The 17,796-nt window shown below is 35.4% G+C and overlaps 1 protein-coding gene across 2 annotated transcripts in view; it reads right to left on the reverse strand.

Moving 5' to 3' along the window:
• LOC123798225 (ras-associated and pleckstrin homology domains-containing protein 1) overlaps positions 1-17,796 on the reverse strand; it is an 81,477-nt gene that overhangs the window by 6,653 nt on the left and 57,028 nt on the right. For both annotated transcript variants that reach the window (XM_045806537.2, XM_045806538.2), the window contains exons 7-14: positions 13,883-13,960; positions 13,269-13,428; positions 11,515-11,636; positions 10,264-10,329; positions 8,824-8,967; positions 7,615-7,725; positions 1,309-1,407; positions 243-363 (exon numbers count right to left, since the gene is read on the reverse strand). In XM_045806537.2, the coding sequence (XP_045662493.1) occupies positions 243-363; positions 1,309-1,407; positions 7,615-7,725; positions 8,824-8,967; positions 10,264-10,329; positions 11,515-11,636; positions 13,269-13,428; positions 13,883-13,960 (901 nt within the window). The remainder of the gene's footprint in view (positions 1-242; positions 364-1,308; positions 1,408-7,614; positions 7,726-8,823; positions 8,968-10,263; positions 10,330-11,514; positions 11,637-13,268; positions 13,429-13,882; positions 13,961-17,796) is intronic.

Consider the following 17,796-nt stretch of genomic DNA (forward strand, 5'->3'; position numbering starts at 1 on the left):
AATAAACTTTGTAAATATACGTAACAACACTCCTGGATTTAAAACTCTATACACTGGTACTCCATATCAAATACATTTGTGAACTAGCCCATGATATTGTCCCCTCTAACCACCATAACAAAATTTATTTTATAATTTAGACATTAGGTCCAGCTCTGGTTTTAAGAACCTTGCTGAAGTAACCAGGCCTGCTGTCAGTCTATAGAGATGTCTTCCTATTGGCTGTCAGCATTTCAAACTACCTGGGATGCTCGAAGAACTGGATCCTGATTTAATGCTGGAGCTGGATAAGGAAGTCCAATCATAAGCTGACTCTGTCCTCTTCAAGGCTTCTTGATAGTTCATGTAGAGCTGTTTCCCGTACTAAACAGAAGGCAGTAAATTATGACATCTGAACATTACTGGGTATGATACAGATGGATGAGGTAAGAAAGGGGGATACTTTTCTGTTTACTGATTCACAGTTTGCACTAAAATTAATACCTAAATTAAATCAAAATTATTTTTAATACCAGTAAATTACCATCAAATCTTATTTATCCTCATTTTAAGAAAGGCAGCAAGAAGTTAACACTTGATTTGTTCGTTATCGGTATAGTTTTTTTGGTTATTCCCAATACAACTTTGATTTTATACCTATCATAAATTTTATTTTCACTTAATGGGCATAAATATTCCTTAAAATTTTTTCAAAGGCTCTTGTTTTACAGCACTTTTAGGTCCACAGCAAAACTGACAGGAAGGTAGAGAAACACAATCTCATTTTCAACATTCTCCACCAGAGGGCGCATTTGTTTCAATCGGTGAACCTACATTAACACATAACAATCAACGTCCACAGTTTGCCTTAGGCTCACTCTCGGTGTTGTACATTCTATGGGTTTGGAGAAATGTATAATGACATGTATTCACCACTACAGTATCACACAGAGTATGAATATTTTCATGGCCCTAAAAATCCTGTGTCCTGCTTATTTATTCCCCTATTCCCACCCTGAGGCGATTTAATTCTCAAAAAATTTCTTTTGCTTAGGCTAAACTCTGCTATATAAGAATCATATAATGTGTTCTTCAGAGACAAAATAAATCACTCTGGTGCTACACAAGCTTTTACCAGCAGTATTATTCCAGGGATACCAACTGTTAAATGTTTATCCCCTAAGACATTTAAAACATAAAACTTATTAGGCCTCAGAAAACACTGACAAAATCAAAAACATGAAATGATTAGGATAATTGTCATGACAATCAAAACTATATCATGAAACACCTCATTATTCTATCATCAAACCAAAAAGAACACCCTACCTTTGCAATGCGGATACCATTGACCCACTGATGCAGGGTCCTCACATCATCACAACAAAGGTACTTGATGTACTGAGATTTCTTCTGGATCTGTGGGTGCTGCAAGATTAAAGGCAAAACCCAATTCAGTACCCTGAAGAACTGAAGAAAAACTCTATCAAAGCTTAGACCCTAACAACAAGTGACAGGCCATCAGAGTTAGGGCCAAAAATAATCTGTACCCCTTATATTATGGCCATAAGGCCAAATAAAATGGCCCATAAGTATTTTTACAAAATAACTACAAAGCAGGGCACCTGGGTGGCTCAGTTGGTTTAGCAGCCAACTCTTGATTTTGGCTCAGGTCACGATCTCAAGGTTGTGAGACCCAGCCCCTGCTTAGGATTCTCTCTCTCCCTTTCTCTCTGTCCCTCCCCGCTGCTCTCTCCCTCTCAAATAAATAAATAAATAAATAAATAAATAAATAAATAAATAAATAAAAATTTAAAAAATTAAAAAAATAAACTACAAAAAAACTTGTGTTACATTTTAGGTCAAGATATGCAAGTTAAAAAATACCTTCATAGCACAGCAAATCCCCAAATACCCCTTCTATATTTCAGAGAAACACAGTCCATCAAGGTTAACAAACTCAACATAACTCTTCATCTATAAGACTATGAGAAGGGAAGATATTGATTTCAATCTTAACCCACTGGAATCAGGAATTCAGAAGACTCCAAATGAGAGGGTGTTTGGTAAAGCTTCTAGCACTTCTGTGGAGGTGAACCAGTGGGTGGGGTGGGTGAGGGCACCAAACCTGGGACATGAGAGGGCGCTCACACCTGGTGCAGTGGTGCTCCCTGTTGCATGGTCTAAGGACTGCTCTGCACCCTATCTGCCCACAGCACATGCCCTCCAGGGACTCAGCAGCTTTTCAACTGCATCATCAGATTCAGTTTTCACTTTTCAAAAGCTGCAGTTTGGATGGGAGGTGACTGACTAGACCAGCTACACAATGCAAGTGCTAGAGAACAGACTTAAGGTATTTTAACTCCACTGGGCCACAACGACTAGTTCCCTGGAAAGAAAAAACCCTAAATCACACTTGGTTCTGGATGTAATGGCTATTAATTATTACTTCTCTTTTCAGTTATTCTGAAAAAAAATTTTTAAATGGCTACATGTTACCTGGGGAAATATTTAAGATTATATTAAATTATAAGAGGCTTTAAAGATTCCCTAACCACATTTGTTGTGGAATCCATGAGATCAATAAAATAAGCCACCTGGATGAGTTCTCAAGGCTGCAGAAATAGATGACCACCCAAATAAGTTAGGTATCTGCACTGTTATAGATTAATCTTGGGGCACCTGGGTGACTCAGTTGGTTAAGCATCAGACTCTTGATTTTGGCTCAGGTCATGATCTCAGGGTTGTGAGATCAAGCCCCACGTCAGGGTCCACGCTGGACATCAGCCTGCTTAAGATTCTCTCCCTCTGCCCCACTCTGCTTGCTCTTGCATGTGCTTTCTCTCTTAAAAAAAAAAAAAGGTCAATCTCTTTGGTCTACAATGGGAGAAATTTAAATCCATTTATTCTATTCTACACATTGTTTTATAGTGCTCAGCTCCTATAATAAAACATTTAATACCAAAACCAATTTAGTTATTAAAGGCTACAGTGAAAGTTTTAAACAATAAATCATCAACAAAAAGAGGCTGGCAAACAACGTGGATGAACTAGAGGCTATTATTCTAAGCGAAATAGAGAATGACAAATACCACATGATTTCACTCTTATGTGGAATTTAAGAAACAAAACAGATGAACATAGGAGAAGGGAAGGAAAAATAAGATGATAACAGAGAGGGAGGCAAACCATAAAAGACTCTTAACTATAAGAAACAAACTGAGGGTTGCTGGAGGGGAGAGGGGTGGGGGGGTAACTGGATGATGGGCATAAGGAGGGCTCTTGATGTAATGAACACTGGGTGTTACATGCAACTGACGAATCACTAAATTCTACCTCTGAAACTAATTTGAAAAAAAGGGGGGTAGCCAAACAATACTTAACAGTTGTCTCTCCTAATACTATAGGTTCTGCAGCCTTCTCTTGGAATATATTCCTTCATCCTTATTAAATCACATTATAATAAACCACCATAGCAATCTTGAAAAAGCAAAGAAAGACAGGTAGAGGAGATGAATTTTTCCACAGAAGAAGGAAGGGGAATTTTATCTCATTCATTCATGCAACCGGTATTTATTGACTGGGAACTATTTGCCAGATCTTTAAGTAGGTGTTGGGATACACTGTGAGCAAAACAGAAGAAGCCGCGGTTCATGCAGAAGATAAAATGGGATGGCTGAGAAAGGGCTTTCGTCGGTATTACCAACTAGGGCTTCAAGAGTGGCTGTTCTATTTCCTGTGTCACTCAGGCACCACCTATGGGGTAGGTTTTGGACATCTGAACAAGGGGCTACAGAGGGCTCTCAGCCTTTACCACTACCCCCTCTCTTTATGGTGATTCATAAGCCATTCTTGACTGATTCCTTCCATTTCCTGAGAGCAGGGCTACCCACCATGCATGGGTGTTCAGCTGTAGCGTGGCCCTGCCTGAGTGTGTACTACTCATTCTATACACTAAGGGAGTGTTTTTATCAACACAACATCAGAGAAAATCAAAGAGAAACGATCTTCTATCCTTTTCTCCTCATTTCTCTAACCCGGGAATCCAAACACCACCACAAAGAATAAAAAAAAAAATTTTTTTATTTACTTATTTAGGGAAAGAGAGAGAGCGTGCACACATGCAAGCAGGGGTGGGGCAGAGGGAGAGGGAGACAGAAGAGAATTCCAAGCAGACTGAGCTGAGCAGAGCCTGATACGGGGCTCGATCGCACGACCCTGAGATTATGAACTGACCCCAAATCAGGAGTTGGGTACCTAACCAACTGAGCCACCCAGGCACTCCTATGATATGCCTAAGTATCTGCAGATCACTTGCTTAAAGTTCATTTTAGGACGCCATAAACTAGTCTTTTTCAACCTTCCACGTAATACAGGCATCCCTTCTCTAGCCTTCATTATGGTCACCCAGGCTCTGCATCAATTCCTCAGGTAGTTGCCTCTTCCATCAATATATTATTTCATTAAAAGTGACATTTATTGGAACATGTGGCTGGCTCGATTGGTAGAGGATGTGACTCTTGATCTTGGAGCTGTGAGTTCGAGCCCTACAGTAGGTGTAGAGATTACTTTAAAAAAACGTGTCATTTATTGAGCACTTAGTATATACCAGGCATTATACTAAATATGTCACATATGTTAATTAGCCCATTCCCTCCTCAGGAAAACCCCATGAGTTACCTATTACTATCTTCATCAAATGAAGGGAAACTGAGGCACACAGGGGTTAAGACAGCTAAGTTGCTCATACATTCATGCTTATTAGTTAAATAACCAGAATTTGAAACCATGCCATCTCATTCCAAGCCCTGTGCTAATTATAACGTCATATTTCTGTCTTATTAGTAGTGAAACCTTCTTCCAAATGTGCTGCCTCTCTCCGCTTTTCCCCACAATATCACAACAAGAGGGGCAGTTGCGTGGCTCAGTGGGTTAAGTATCTGCCTTTGGTTCAGGTGATGATCCCAGGGTCCTGGGATAGAACCCAAATTGAGTCGGGCTCCCTGCTCAGTGGGGAGTCTGCTTGTCCCTCTCCCTTCCCATTGCTTGTGTTTTCTCTCTCTCAAATAAATAAATAAATAAAATCTTTTAAAAAAATTAAAAATCACACGAGCTAAGAGCAAGTATGAAGGAGACATTCTTTGCCAAAAATCAGAAGCTTAACATTTAGATTCTTATAGATTCCAAAGAGAATATATAATCAAATTGCTCCCCTTAACAATTAAAGCTATTAAGAAAGAAAGGTCATTATTTCATTTTTAAAATGATGTTGATTTGGAAAGTCTCCATTATCTGATACAAGATTAAAAAATTTGAGAATTAAAAAAAAAAATAAGAAAACGGTAAGAAATTCTGGATTACTATTTGCCATCAGATTACTTTTTTCTGTTTATACCACAAATCAGATTGAGACAGAGAATTCTTAAAACTATGCCCTAACATCACAGTCCAAGTGCCAAAGGAAAACCACTGAATATATACTACCCACTTACTGCTTTGGGAACAGAAATAGGCTTGAAAATTAATTCTCTCACTAACATGCAAGAAGTTAAAAAACAAAATATGTAACAGTCCATCCTATTACTTCTACCATTATCGCATATAACATCTTTCTTTTAATAACAGTGTTTGAAAAGTTCATGTTCATATTCTAATCTCTAATCTCTAACCATTGTTTCCTTCTTACCTAACATAAATTACTTTGCCTCATTCCTTTAGGAATGAAAATTTAGACCTGGCTAAGGTGAGTTGTATTCCAACAATTACTGTGGTGTATGTATTTTAAAAACACAGGTTTCCTTTAAGAAACTTATATACATGCATACACATGTCCAACAAGCATGAACCTCTTTCAGATAGATAATAGATAACATATGTCCTATTTATTCCTTCATTGTCATATCTCATGAATAAGCTCTTACCATCATTTTTATTACTACCTTAAAAAAACTAATTACTAAACAACGTGTTTTATTACTCCCTACAAGTATATTTCCTGTATCCTGCATTTTACTGGAAGAACTCCGACTCAGTTGTTAGAGCCCAAAGCTGATAAATAGGATCAAACCCTATAAATATTTACATTTGCATACATCTTGTGTGGCAGCATTTTTTGGTTTATTAGAACTCATGCACAAGAATAAAAATACTTACCTAGGCAAAATCTAGTAGAGACTTTTCAGGAAAAAAATGCTAATAGTTGTGTGGCATCAGGAACACTGATCCCTCTAAACCTCAGTTTCCATATCTGAAAAATGGGGACTCTAGAACAGATCTGTGACACTGATGTGCACAGTGCTTCTAGTGCAGTGTCTGCCACCCTAGAGTTCTTCAATAAATGATAGCCATTATTTTTACTACTATTTGTACCTAGTGGTATGGTTTATTTCAATACCTTGAACATTTCTAAATACAAATAAGTAGGCAATATGAATATATGAATTTAGCTAAACCTACTTTACTAAAAGCAAATATGAAATACATAAATTATTATATAAACCAACAAACAAAAACCCCTTAGAACAAAAATATTCTTAACCTAAGAATTCTATGAGTTGCAAAAGGCATTAAAATAATAGTCAGTGGTCATAATGAATTTTGGCTCTAACACACACTGCTGGTTGCCTTCCCCACAGCTATCCCCTCTTCCCTACTTCTTTTCTTAAAGAGCCCCAATTTTGTCTGGATGTCTGTCTACGCCTTATGTCAGGGTGTGAATTCTAACTAGGCTAAGCCAAAAACACTGGAATAAACTTAACCAAAGGAGGTGAAATACCATACTCCAAAAACTACAGAACACTGATGAAAGAAATGGAAGATGACACAAAGAAATGGAAAGACATCCCCTGCTCATGGATTAGTAGATATTAAAATGCCCATACTCCCCAAAGCAATCTACAGCTTTAATGCAATCCCTATCAAAATACTAATAGCATTTTTCACACAACTAGAACAAATAATACTAAAATTTGTATGAAACCACAAAAGACCCCAAATAGCCAAAGCAGTCTTGAAAATTAAGAACAAAGCTGGAGGTATCATAATCTCAGATTTGAAGACATACTACAAAGCTGTAACCAACAAAATAGCATGGTACTGGCACAAAAAAAGAGATCAATGGAATAGAATAGAGAGTTCAGAAATAAACCCATGCTTATATGGTCAATCTATGCCAAAAAAGGCAAGGATATACAATGGGGAAAAGACAGTTTCTTCAACAAATGATGCTGGGAAAACTGGACAGCTACATGTAAAAGAATGAAACTGGGCCACTTTCGTACACCCTCCACAAACATAAACTCAAAATGGATTAAATTAAAGACCTAAATGTGACACTTAAAACCATAAAACTCTTAAAAGAAAATACAGGCAATAATCTCTTGGACATTGACCCTAGCAACATGTTTTTGAATGTTTCCTCAATCAAGGAAAAATAAAAGAAAAAATAAACTATTGGGACTACATCAATATAAAAAGCTTTTGCACAGCAAAAGAAATCATCAACAAAACAAAAAGGCAACCTACTGAATGGGAGAAGATATTTGCCAATGATGTGTCCATTAAGGGGTTAAGATCCAAAAATATATAAATCAATTAAACATCAATTAAAATTCCTAGAAAGAGAAACGTGTTTACCTTTAGCACCAGACAATAATCTGTAGGTGCTTTGTATTTGTTCCGGTAGTCCTGTCCATAATAAACATTGACATGATCCAGTTGGAGAAAGCACACCAGTTCCCGAGAGACCTAAGATAAAAACACCCAAAAGACTGCATTAACAATAATGTATAAATAAGCAAATATCATACTTGGTAACAGTTTCTAGTTGAGAATAAAAACTTTACCAAGTGGAAACCAGTCTATTTTACAGATGACAAGACAGTGAGATTCTCTATAAATGTTCCTTCTTTAACCCAGGATACAACAAAAAAGCAGTCCATTTCACTTACTGTCCGCCATTCACAATGAACACACACTTGCTTGGAAAGGGTGGTATTTTAAGGAGACTTTAAATATAACATAGTATATTAAATACAATATAGCATAGTAGAGCTCTGGAAAAAAAGCAAGAAAATATGTAGTTCAGTGCTCATAATGCATATCTCAAGTACAATGATTCTTCAAGACAGGGTTTCTTCACCTTAAATAGAGGCAACAAAATATGCCTCTCAGGAGGGTGGTAAAGCTTGGATGAGAGGATGTTGCAAGGACTTTAAAACAGTGCCGGCCCCCACTAAGCACAGAAGCGGCAGCTACCAAGGGGGCCCTTAGCAGGAGCATATTATCCAAGAAAGGCTGAAATGCCTATAATCCCAGAAAGCTATTCTCCCCATACAATAACAAGCAAAAACTACTCTGAAAGAAGTTCTGAAAATAATAAATAAAAGTATGATTTCAAATGTGGCAAGAGAACCGAAACGGGTCCAATGAATGACCAGACAGTGAACACTTGCAGGTTTCTTCTTTATAACAGATCAATAAACAAAGCAAAGCAATATTCTGCGTGTCCTACAAGAGTTGAAACAAGGGACCCCTGAGAGGCTCAGCTGGTTAAGCATCTGCCTTCGGCTCAGGTTGTGATCCCAGGATCCTGGGATCCAGTCCCATATAGGGCTCCTTGCTCAGCGGGGAGACTGCTTCTCCCTGTCTGCCACTCCCCATGCTTGTGCTTGCACACGCTCTCTCTTTCTCTCTCCTACTCTGTGACAAATAAGTAAAATCTTTAAAAAACAAAAAAAGAGTTGAAACAAATCAGAGCCTGGATTTATCTTGTCAGCATACTTACTATAAATTAAAATCAACTGTCAAAATGAGGAAGCTCAAAAGTCAGCAGAGGGGACACACCTTTGCTTTTCCTTTAGGGACATAGTAGATACCAGATGCTCGCAAGAGAAAATAGCGCTTTTTCCAGGATTTTTTGCCATCATCTTTCAACCACAGGACTCCTTCAATTTCTGGTACAGTTACAGAACTTCCACAAAAACATTCCTAAAATAAGATGATGATTTGGAAAGACATGTGATCTTTGGATTCTCAGAACAAAATTGTGTTTACTCCTACGAAGTTCATACTATAATTAAACCAAAATGGTTTTGGTATTAAAGCCACATTGCTAATATTACCTCAATGAGAACTTTGTATTCTAAACATCATATAGATTCATTTTGAAACTACTATGGCAATTCCTACGAACTTTTACCTAACACTGTTTTGAAAAATCTAACATTGTCGACTGAGCTGCATACAGCAGGATCTAAATGCATCTGTACAGCACAGTAACACCAAATTTAATAAAAGTGTCAGAGTTAACATAAGCACTGGACTTTATTTTTCTCCAAATTAACAACACATTTAGATTAGCTGTCAAACTAAAAAAGAAAGCAACATGCTAAGTGAGTATAAATGCTCACAATTTAAAAACTGTATCAATTTATATGACTCTAAAAGAGGACATTTATTTTTTAAATATTTAAAACTAGGTTGAAAGGAATGTAAACAAACCCAAAATTATGAATTCTAATGTCCCTACTTAGATAAAAATGTAATTAAAAAATCAATCATGTATTTGGTAAAAGAAAAACAGAAATCCTTTTTACTGAATATTAACAAAGGACATTTTGAGCCTAAATAAACTATTCCCAAAATACAGAGAAACCAGAATTATAAAGAGGACTTTTAATGGTAGCTGTTATCACTATGAAAAAGTTGAGCGCTGATCTTCATCTTCCTAATTGCCTTGTTGCTAAGAATTCATTCTGGTTTTCAAACATACTAACTTCTTTTATTTTAGTTCTCTAAAATCAGCAAAGGCCAAAAAGCTAAAAACTGAATTATGTTTGAATTTGTTTTATTAAAATAAGGGGATATGTATTTTAAATGATCATTATGATTTTTTAATTGAGTTATTTAAAGCTAAGGCTTGAAATATTTTGTAAATAACTAGTATATTCAAATTTCTCTCTGGGTGAGCAGATAAAGCACCACAATCATGTCCTTCCCGGACCAGCCTTTTTCCCCACTTGTCTGCTCCTAACAGCTCATGATGCCTTTTAGTTCACCAATATATTACTTGGCAAAATAACAGTTTTTAAGAGGTTCTTCAGTGGCCTAACATTCACACAGCTGAACTCTCCCCCTCAGGCTATGAAGGAATATAGGCTTCTCTAGTTACAAGTGTAATCATGAATATATAGTACTGACATACTTGACTTCAAAAACGGTGGTTAATATTTTAATATTACAATGTGCAGGAAAAAACTGGGTCGGGGGAGTGAAGAGTCATACCTCCAATAGCACTTCTTTATTTCTATCTGCCATTTCAGCAGTTTCCTTTTTCCCCAGAAGATAATTCTGGAAAAATAAATAAATGAAAGTTAAAGATACACCCACTCTATTATTCCCTTGGGATAGGTGCATATATGATTTCTTCTAGAGATATAGTAACTGGTTGTATAGAATGACAGGAATACTGCTTTGAACATTAACTTGTGCCTGAGCACCGTTGCTAAAACGCTTAATGCTGGCCTTCTTACTTTAGCCATCATCTTGAATTATTCCATAAACTGCCCTCCCCCAAATCCTGAGATGATTCCACATCCCACAGCTGACAAATGTTATGTACAACTAATGAAAGGACCTGAAAGGTTTACAGATTAAGTACAATGAGTAAGGCAAATTTCCTTAAAATATGCTAAGCTTAACTGACCCAGATGCAGGAAATTTATGTTCTGCCTTTGAAAGAAGAAATCCCCAAATCTCTGAGACTATCATAATATCACTTGCTTGCCTCAACTAAAATCTGAATTCTAACTATTAGCCTTAAAACTTTTTTGCAATCACCTATAAAAAAATCTACTGGTATTCCCAAATGTGTATTATTCACTAAAAATATCCAGTAAAGATGTGTCATGATTAAGCTGTCTGAAGGATATTTAATACTTTTAACACTGCTATTTTTCATTACTATTTATACTACTTTTTCTCTCATCTACTGATTTTTATAAAATATTTGTGTATTAGGAATTATTAACTCAAACATTATTCTGGAATAAACAAAGATGCCAAATAGGGTTTTAAAGGTAACATATATTTAAAGTAGAACCATTTATAATCAAGGTTATTTTTTTTTTTTAAAAGATACTAAAATAAAGTGTCAACTGGATAAACGGAGGAAGTAGAGAACTTAAATATGTAGTACTTTTCTTTGATGGATGAGAAGGTCACCAAGTAAATAGCTGGGTTCAACAGCTCTGGATTACAAAAAGCAGAAACCTGGTAACTCCCTGGAGTTACTTCTGCTGCCCCAAGGGCTCACCCCATCTGGCTCTGGGTGACTGGTAATCTCTTTGAGGTCTGACACCTGGGCCCCAGAAGACTTTCCACCTCAGCAGCAGTAAATGTTCCCATGGGGTTTTGCAACCATAATGCTCCAACCAGGTGGCTGCCAGTGTTTTTAGCTCTGTTAACTTAAAAGTAATAGAATAATATAAGGGGAACATTTAGAAATCATGATCTCTATAAGATACTTGGCCTCACCTGTGGGTTTTTGAAAAGTGCATATTTTTCTATACGTTCCATAAATATAAGCTTGTTTTGGCTATCTCTTGTCCAATTAAGAAGATTTTCAACCAAGTTTTCATGGTCTTCAAAGATTCTCTCTGTCCCAAGATACAATATCAGTATTTTGTTAGTATTCATCAGAACCGCATCAAAGACATGAAACCTTGTGAAGTAATTCCAAGCAGAACCACAGAATTTTACTTGACATTATAGCTCTTGGCCCTTAGAAATGATCCGGTCTTCCTTCTATTTTCAAATAAGGAAACATGCCCACTGTGTTAACTGACTTCAGGAAAGTCACACAACTGCTACATGGACGAACTGGGACTAAAATCTAGTAGGTCTTCTGTTAGGTCTTCCTCAGCCTTCAGCCTTTTCCCATCCACCCTTGAAAAAACAAAAATCAGGGGTGCCTGGGTGGCTCGGCCAGTTAAGCATCTGCCTTCAGCTCAGGTCATGATCTCAGGCTCCTGGGATTGAACCCCTCCCTCCCTGCTTAGCAGAGAGTCTGCTTCTTCTCCCTCTCCCCTAGCTTGTGCTCTCTCTAAAATAAATAAAGAAAATATTAAAAAAAAAAAAAAAGACACTGTAGCCAATTACATTAAAGGTAGTAGAGAAATATTATATGTATGGGTCTTTAACCTATAGCCATGGACATATTCCAAAAATTAGTATCCAAACATCTTCTCTGTATCATGATGCCACACCTATGAACTCAAACCTTTCCAATTCTCTAAGAATAGTTGTATTATTAGAATACATTTTATACATGTTAATAAACTAATAACTTATATTTTAGTTTTGGGGGCTATGTATGTGTGTTCTGAGAAAAAAGGGTTATTAAATTTTTATTTCTCTGGAAACCACTGTGAAATATTTAAATACATAGGTACTAAGAGTAATGCAAATACTTTTAAAAATAAAATATAATGTTGAAATTGATTACTGATTCAATAATACCTAATAAAATTACAATTGCCAGGTTGCTATAATCACACAATATTATAAAAAGAAAACTCTTTTAAGAGTCAATGATGGCATTAAAAATGAGGAATTTTTAAAATTAGAAAACACCATACTAAACTACAAATCATAAGAAATTAAGATTTAGTACATCTAGCTAAAAATAAAAAAGATGGGCTTTATGTTTTCCCTAAAAGTCAAATGCTGGTATAAGAAATTCAGAACAAGGGGCGCCTGGGTGGCACAGCGGTTAAGCGTCTGCCTTCAGCTCAGGGCGTGATCCCAGCGTTCTGGGATCGAGCCCCACATCAGGCTCCTCCGCTATGAGCCTGCTTCTTCCTCTCCCACTCCCCCTGCTTGTGTTCCCTCTCTCGCTGGCTGTCTCTATCTCTGTTGAATAAATAAATAAAATCTTTAAAAAAAAAAAAAAAAGAAATTCAGAACAAATGTGAATAAACAGAATGGTCTTAGTAAATGTGTCTATCTATGCAGTTATTTGAAGGGAAAAAGTATTTTATTATTTTAAAAAAAAACTGTTTTAGCCATAAGAAGATCTGAAGTGAACTGGAAATGATCTTGTATCCAAAGAATTCTCAAAATACGTGGAGGAAAAAAAAAGATAATGTAAAAAGCTAAGGCTATATGTAGGAAAAAAAAAAAGATGACTCAGGAAAAAAAAAAAGATGACTCAAGTGCTTTAGTTGACATGAAAACTATCAGGATTGCATAGAAATTAAAAAGGTAAATAAAGCAATTAGATTACTAACCCATTTGTAATTCAGAGATGGTTTCTACCAGCGACCAGTCTAAACTATAACCGCAGTGGGATTTGTCCATTAGGTTATCCAGCACTTGTCTCACTGTCTGCCTCTCATCCACCATCATTGTTTTAGAACTATCGTCAGACATGTGGACTCTAATCACCAGCTATAATAGGTAAAAAGGAAATTAAATACAAACCAAAAACTAGGCATTATAGAAATTTCTTCCAATATCAAGTAATGTTGAGTAATGTTCTTATTTAAATATAAATTAAAACACAAATAATGACTATATTTCGCAAGAAAGATACTCTAAAATTAGGTATCAAATAACCTACCTAAATGAACTGAAAGCATTTTTAAAATTATAATAACAGGTAAGACTATAATAAGACTATTTTGTTTTACTCTTTTAGGAGAATTTAAAACAGAAAGCTATTTCTTTATAATACATTTTATTTACAAAGAACACATGTAAAAAATATATTAGGAAGAAATATTCCTGTACCTCTCCGTATCTTCAAGGTATATTATATAAACAAGGCAATTCTTCATAAATCTGATTAAAAAAAAAAACTGATAAAAAAAAATCCCAAACCAGGAAAAAGCCCAAATATCACCTTTTTCACTTGCGCCTCTTTAATTTTCTCCAGGGCAACTCTGATCTTCTCAGCTTTCAATTTTGCTGCCTGTTCTTCCTGTGAACACAAAGCACTGCAGATAAACTAATGCTAAAATAATGAGAATTTCTGAAAAGCCTTTTTATCTTAAGGATGTTGCCAATATTGAATTTCAGTAAGAATATAACTTCACATACTTATATAGAGCACATTTATAAAATAACCCTGTTCACAAAGTGAGAACAGACATAGTACAAAGGAACATTTTTAAGATGCAGACTTGAAGATCTCTTATATTAAGACTGGATTCCATCTTCTGGAGAAAAAGAAATCTGTGATATAGCAAATTAATGAGTTTGATTCCATCAATCTGAAGCAGATGAATTTCAGGCAGGAGAAACAGGAGTGTATAATGGGCTATGTGCTGGCCTGCCAGTTTGCCGTACCTGCACAGTCCCTTGACTCTTAATTTATACCCGCCTCCGAAGTATGGGGAATCTTCTGCATACTAATGTTTTGTTCTGTTATATTGAAAATGTATCATCATCATAAAACAGCAAAAAACAGTATCAATTTATTTCTTTGCAACTACATAAAAATCCTTAGTAACAAACATAGGTATGTTCTCATCAATATACCAATGCAAACAGAGGAGGATGCATTATACTCTAGGTTTCATTTTCCTTTGAAAAGTACACAATATAATCAATGTCTATGGTAGTAAACTCAAATTTGTTTCTACTAATTCACTGATGAAATTTTTTAAATGCTAAATATAATTTTCTAAATATTTAATTTCTAGTAACTTCTTTATAAAATTTAGATTATAAATAGTATTAAAATTATCAAGAACTATAACTATAGTTACACCACTGTTTTTTCCTAAAATAACATACAGTATTATAATACCAGTACTTACTTGTACTTTCCAGCAATAGGCCATTGTACACTGTAGCCTTAATCTCCAGTTGAAAAAAACTCATGTAAGTAAATCTTCGCTTTTTATGAAGGATTCTTTCTAACTCTAAGCTTTTGATTACTCTGGAAAATATCTAAGAAAAATATACACTGCCATCTTATATATTCTTATATTTAATATAAGACTAAAAAGAAAGACCTAGTTATATCAGCCGATCTTACTTGCTCTGGGTTATGATTAAAAACCATCCATTTCATACTCTAGGCTACCTTCCCTCATTTCAAGCTTAGTGGTTACTACTCTGTAGAACAGAGAAAACAGTAGTTAGAGAAGACAGTGGGCTTGTTTGCCAGAAATCGGATCCTCTTCAATGAAAGGAGCCAGTGAATTAACATAATAACCAAGGTGTGGAAATACTATCTGTAAACCCAATTAGACAGAGAACAAAGAACTTTATTTTAACAATGGAGGGGGTAAGGTAAGACTTGATTCTTAGACTATTCTAGATATATTCATTTGAGTAAAAGATCAAATCACTGTATCTCTGCCTTTATGCAAATAAACAATATAATTATAAAATATGTTGCCTGTGTATTTTAAAATAATTTTTTTCTTTTTAACGCAGGCTGTACAATGAGAAAACTACATTACTGTCATTAAAACTCTCATTTTTTGGAATAACGCATCTTAGATAAACAAATCATTGTTAGTTAAATTACCATACCCTGTGTTTCTGATGAGTATAGCACTACTTTAGAAAGGAATTTTGAATACTAGCATTTCCCAGTGGTTTCATGAAAGCAGTTGACAGGTGGTTTTTTTGTTTTTTTGTTTCAATTTTTTTTGGAAGAGAAAGAGGGAAGCAGGAGCTTTATGAATGTTTTCTCAATGGGATAATGATCTACTGTTTCTCATGGCTCATTTGCCACATCTTTGTATTAGTATGAAGGGCTGTTACAGAGAGGAAAAATTTACCAAGGCATATTTTTCAAGTTTTACTTCATGTCTCTGAAAAGCAAATTTTAAATCTCAAAGTCTGACAAGGAAAGACTGATACATAAAATCAATGCTTTGTGTAGTTGGATATAAACATGGACTTTTAAAAGGCCAAATTCTTTTATAACATTATAATTATTCTGCAGAAGTTAAAAAAAAAATTGTCCCCAAAGCCAAAACACATTTTTAAGAGAAAAAGAATATTCAGGAGAATAAGACAAGCCACAGACTAGGAGAAAATATTTGCAATTTATCAGACATATCTGATAAAGGACTAATTATTTAAGATATCCAAAGAACTCAAGAAAACTCAAGAAAATGAACACTCCAATAAAAAAACAGGTAAAAGACATGAACAGACAACACCAAAGAAGATATACAGATCGCCCCATGAAAAGATGCTCAATATCATTTGTCTTTAGGGAACACCAAATTAAAATGAGATACCACTATAGAACCTATTAAAATGGCCAAAATCCAAAACACTGAAAACATCAAATACTGGTGAAGCAGAGGATCAACAAAAACACATACATTGCTGGTGGGAATGCAAAATGGTAGAGCCACTTTGGAAGACAGTTTGGTGGTTTCTTATAAAATTATACATGCTCTTAATATGATCCAGTAATCATGATCCTTAACATCTACCCAAATGAGGTAAAAACTTAGCTCCACCCAAAAATCTGCACATAGATGCTTCTAACAGCATTATTTATCATTGCTAAAACTTAGAAGCAACCCAGATAGCCTTCAGGAGGTGAATGGGTAAACTGTGCTACATCCAGACAATGGAATATTACTCAGCGCTAAAAAGAAATGATCAAGACATGGAAAGACATTAAGGAAACTTAAATGCATATTACTAAGTGAACGAAGCCAATCTGAAAAGGCTGCATGCTGTATGATTCCAACAATGTGACATTCTGAAAAAGGCAAAACTATGGAGATGGTAAAAAGATTAGTAGTTGCTAGGGGCTGGGGAGAAGGAGGGATGAATAGGTGGAACACAGCACTTTTGTACAAGTGAAGCTATTCTGTATGACACTACAATGGTAGATACATGTCATTACACATTTGTTCAAATCCATGGAATGTACAACATGAAGAGGGAACCCTAATGTAAACTATGGACTCTGGGTGATAATGATGTGTCAACAAAGGTTCATCAGTTGTATCAAACATACCACTCTGATGGGGGATATTGATTATAGGGAGGCTAGACATGTGTGGGGGGCAGGTAGTATACGGGAAATCTTTGTACTTTCCCCTCAAATTTACTGTGAATCTAAAACTGCTCTAAAAAATAAAGTTTACTTTAAAAAGGAATATACAAATTTAAATATAACATCCTGATATTGGTTATAAATATAAAAATAGTATTTTCATACTCCCACTGTAGTGTAATATTATTTGCCAAATACAACGTAACACAACCAGTGCTATCTTTTGAAGGACTGATATAAAAAGTTGTTAAACTGTAAGAATAGTTTAAACTAAGTTTCTGTTCTACAGGCTAAGAGGAAAAATGTTGACACACTGGAAGAAAGGATTAAGGAAACAAGAGATTCAGTACAACCATTTAACATACATTAAACAAATTAGATTTCCTAGCCATCAATAAGAAACCATCTTTTCGTAAAGCAAAAATAGGTGGGGCTATTTTAACATTCAAATTTAGTTATTCCATTTGCTCAAAATACTACTCTTTAATAACTACATAAATTGATCTGTTTTAAAACTGTATCAAATTCAAATTTAGGAGGTATGTGCTTAATTTCACGTAGGCAAATTTTACTTTATTCTTCTCCAGTTTATTAACGAAGATGGTCCTTGCTAGAAGTTTTCTGAAGAAACAACTGATCAAGATACCTCTTACTTTTAGAGTCAGAATATCATCACTAGAACAAAACTGAAAATAAAAATACTTATATCAAATTGCAAGATTCATAGTATTTTATGCTTCCCATGGATAACCTCTTCCTCAGAAAGTTTGATTTTT

This window comes from Ursus americanus, chromosome 1 (genome assembly GCF_024610735.1).
Source record: "Ursus americanus isolate L20-20 chromosome 1, mUrsAme1.1.p, whole genome shotgun sequence".
Taxonomy (NCBI): domain Eukaryota; kingdom Metazoa; phylum Chordata; class Mammalia; order Carnivora; family Ursidae; genus Ursus; species Ursus americanus.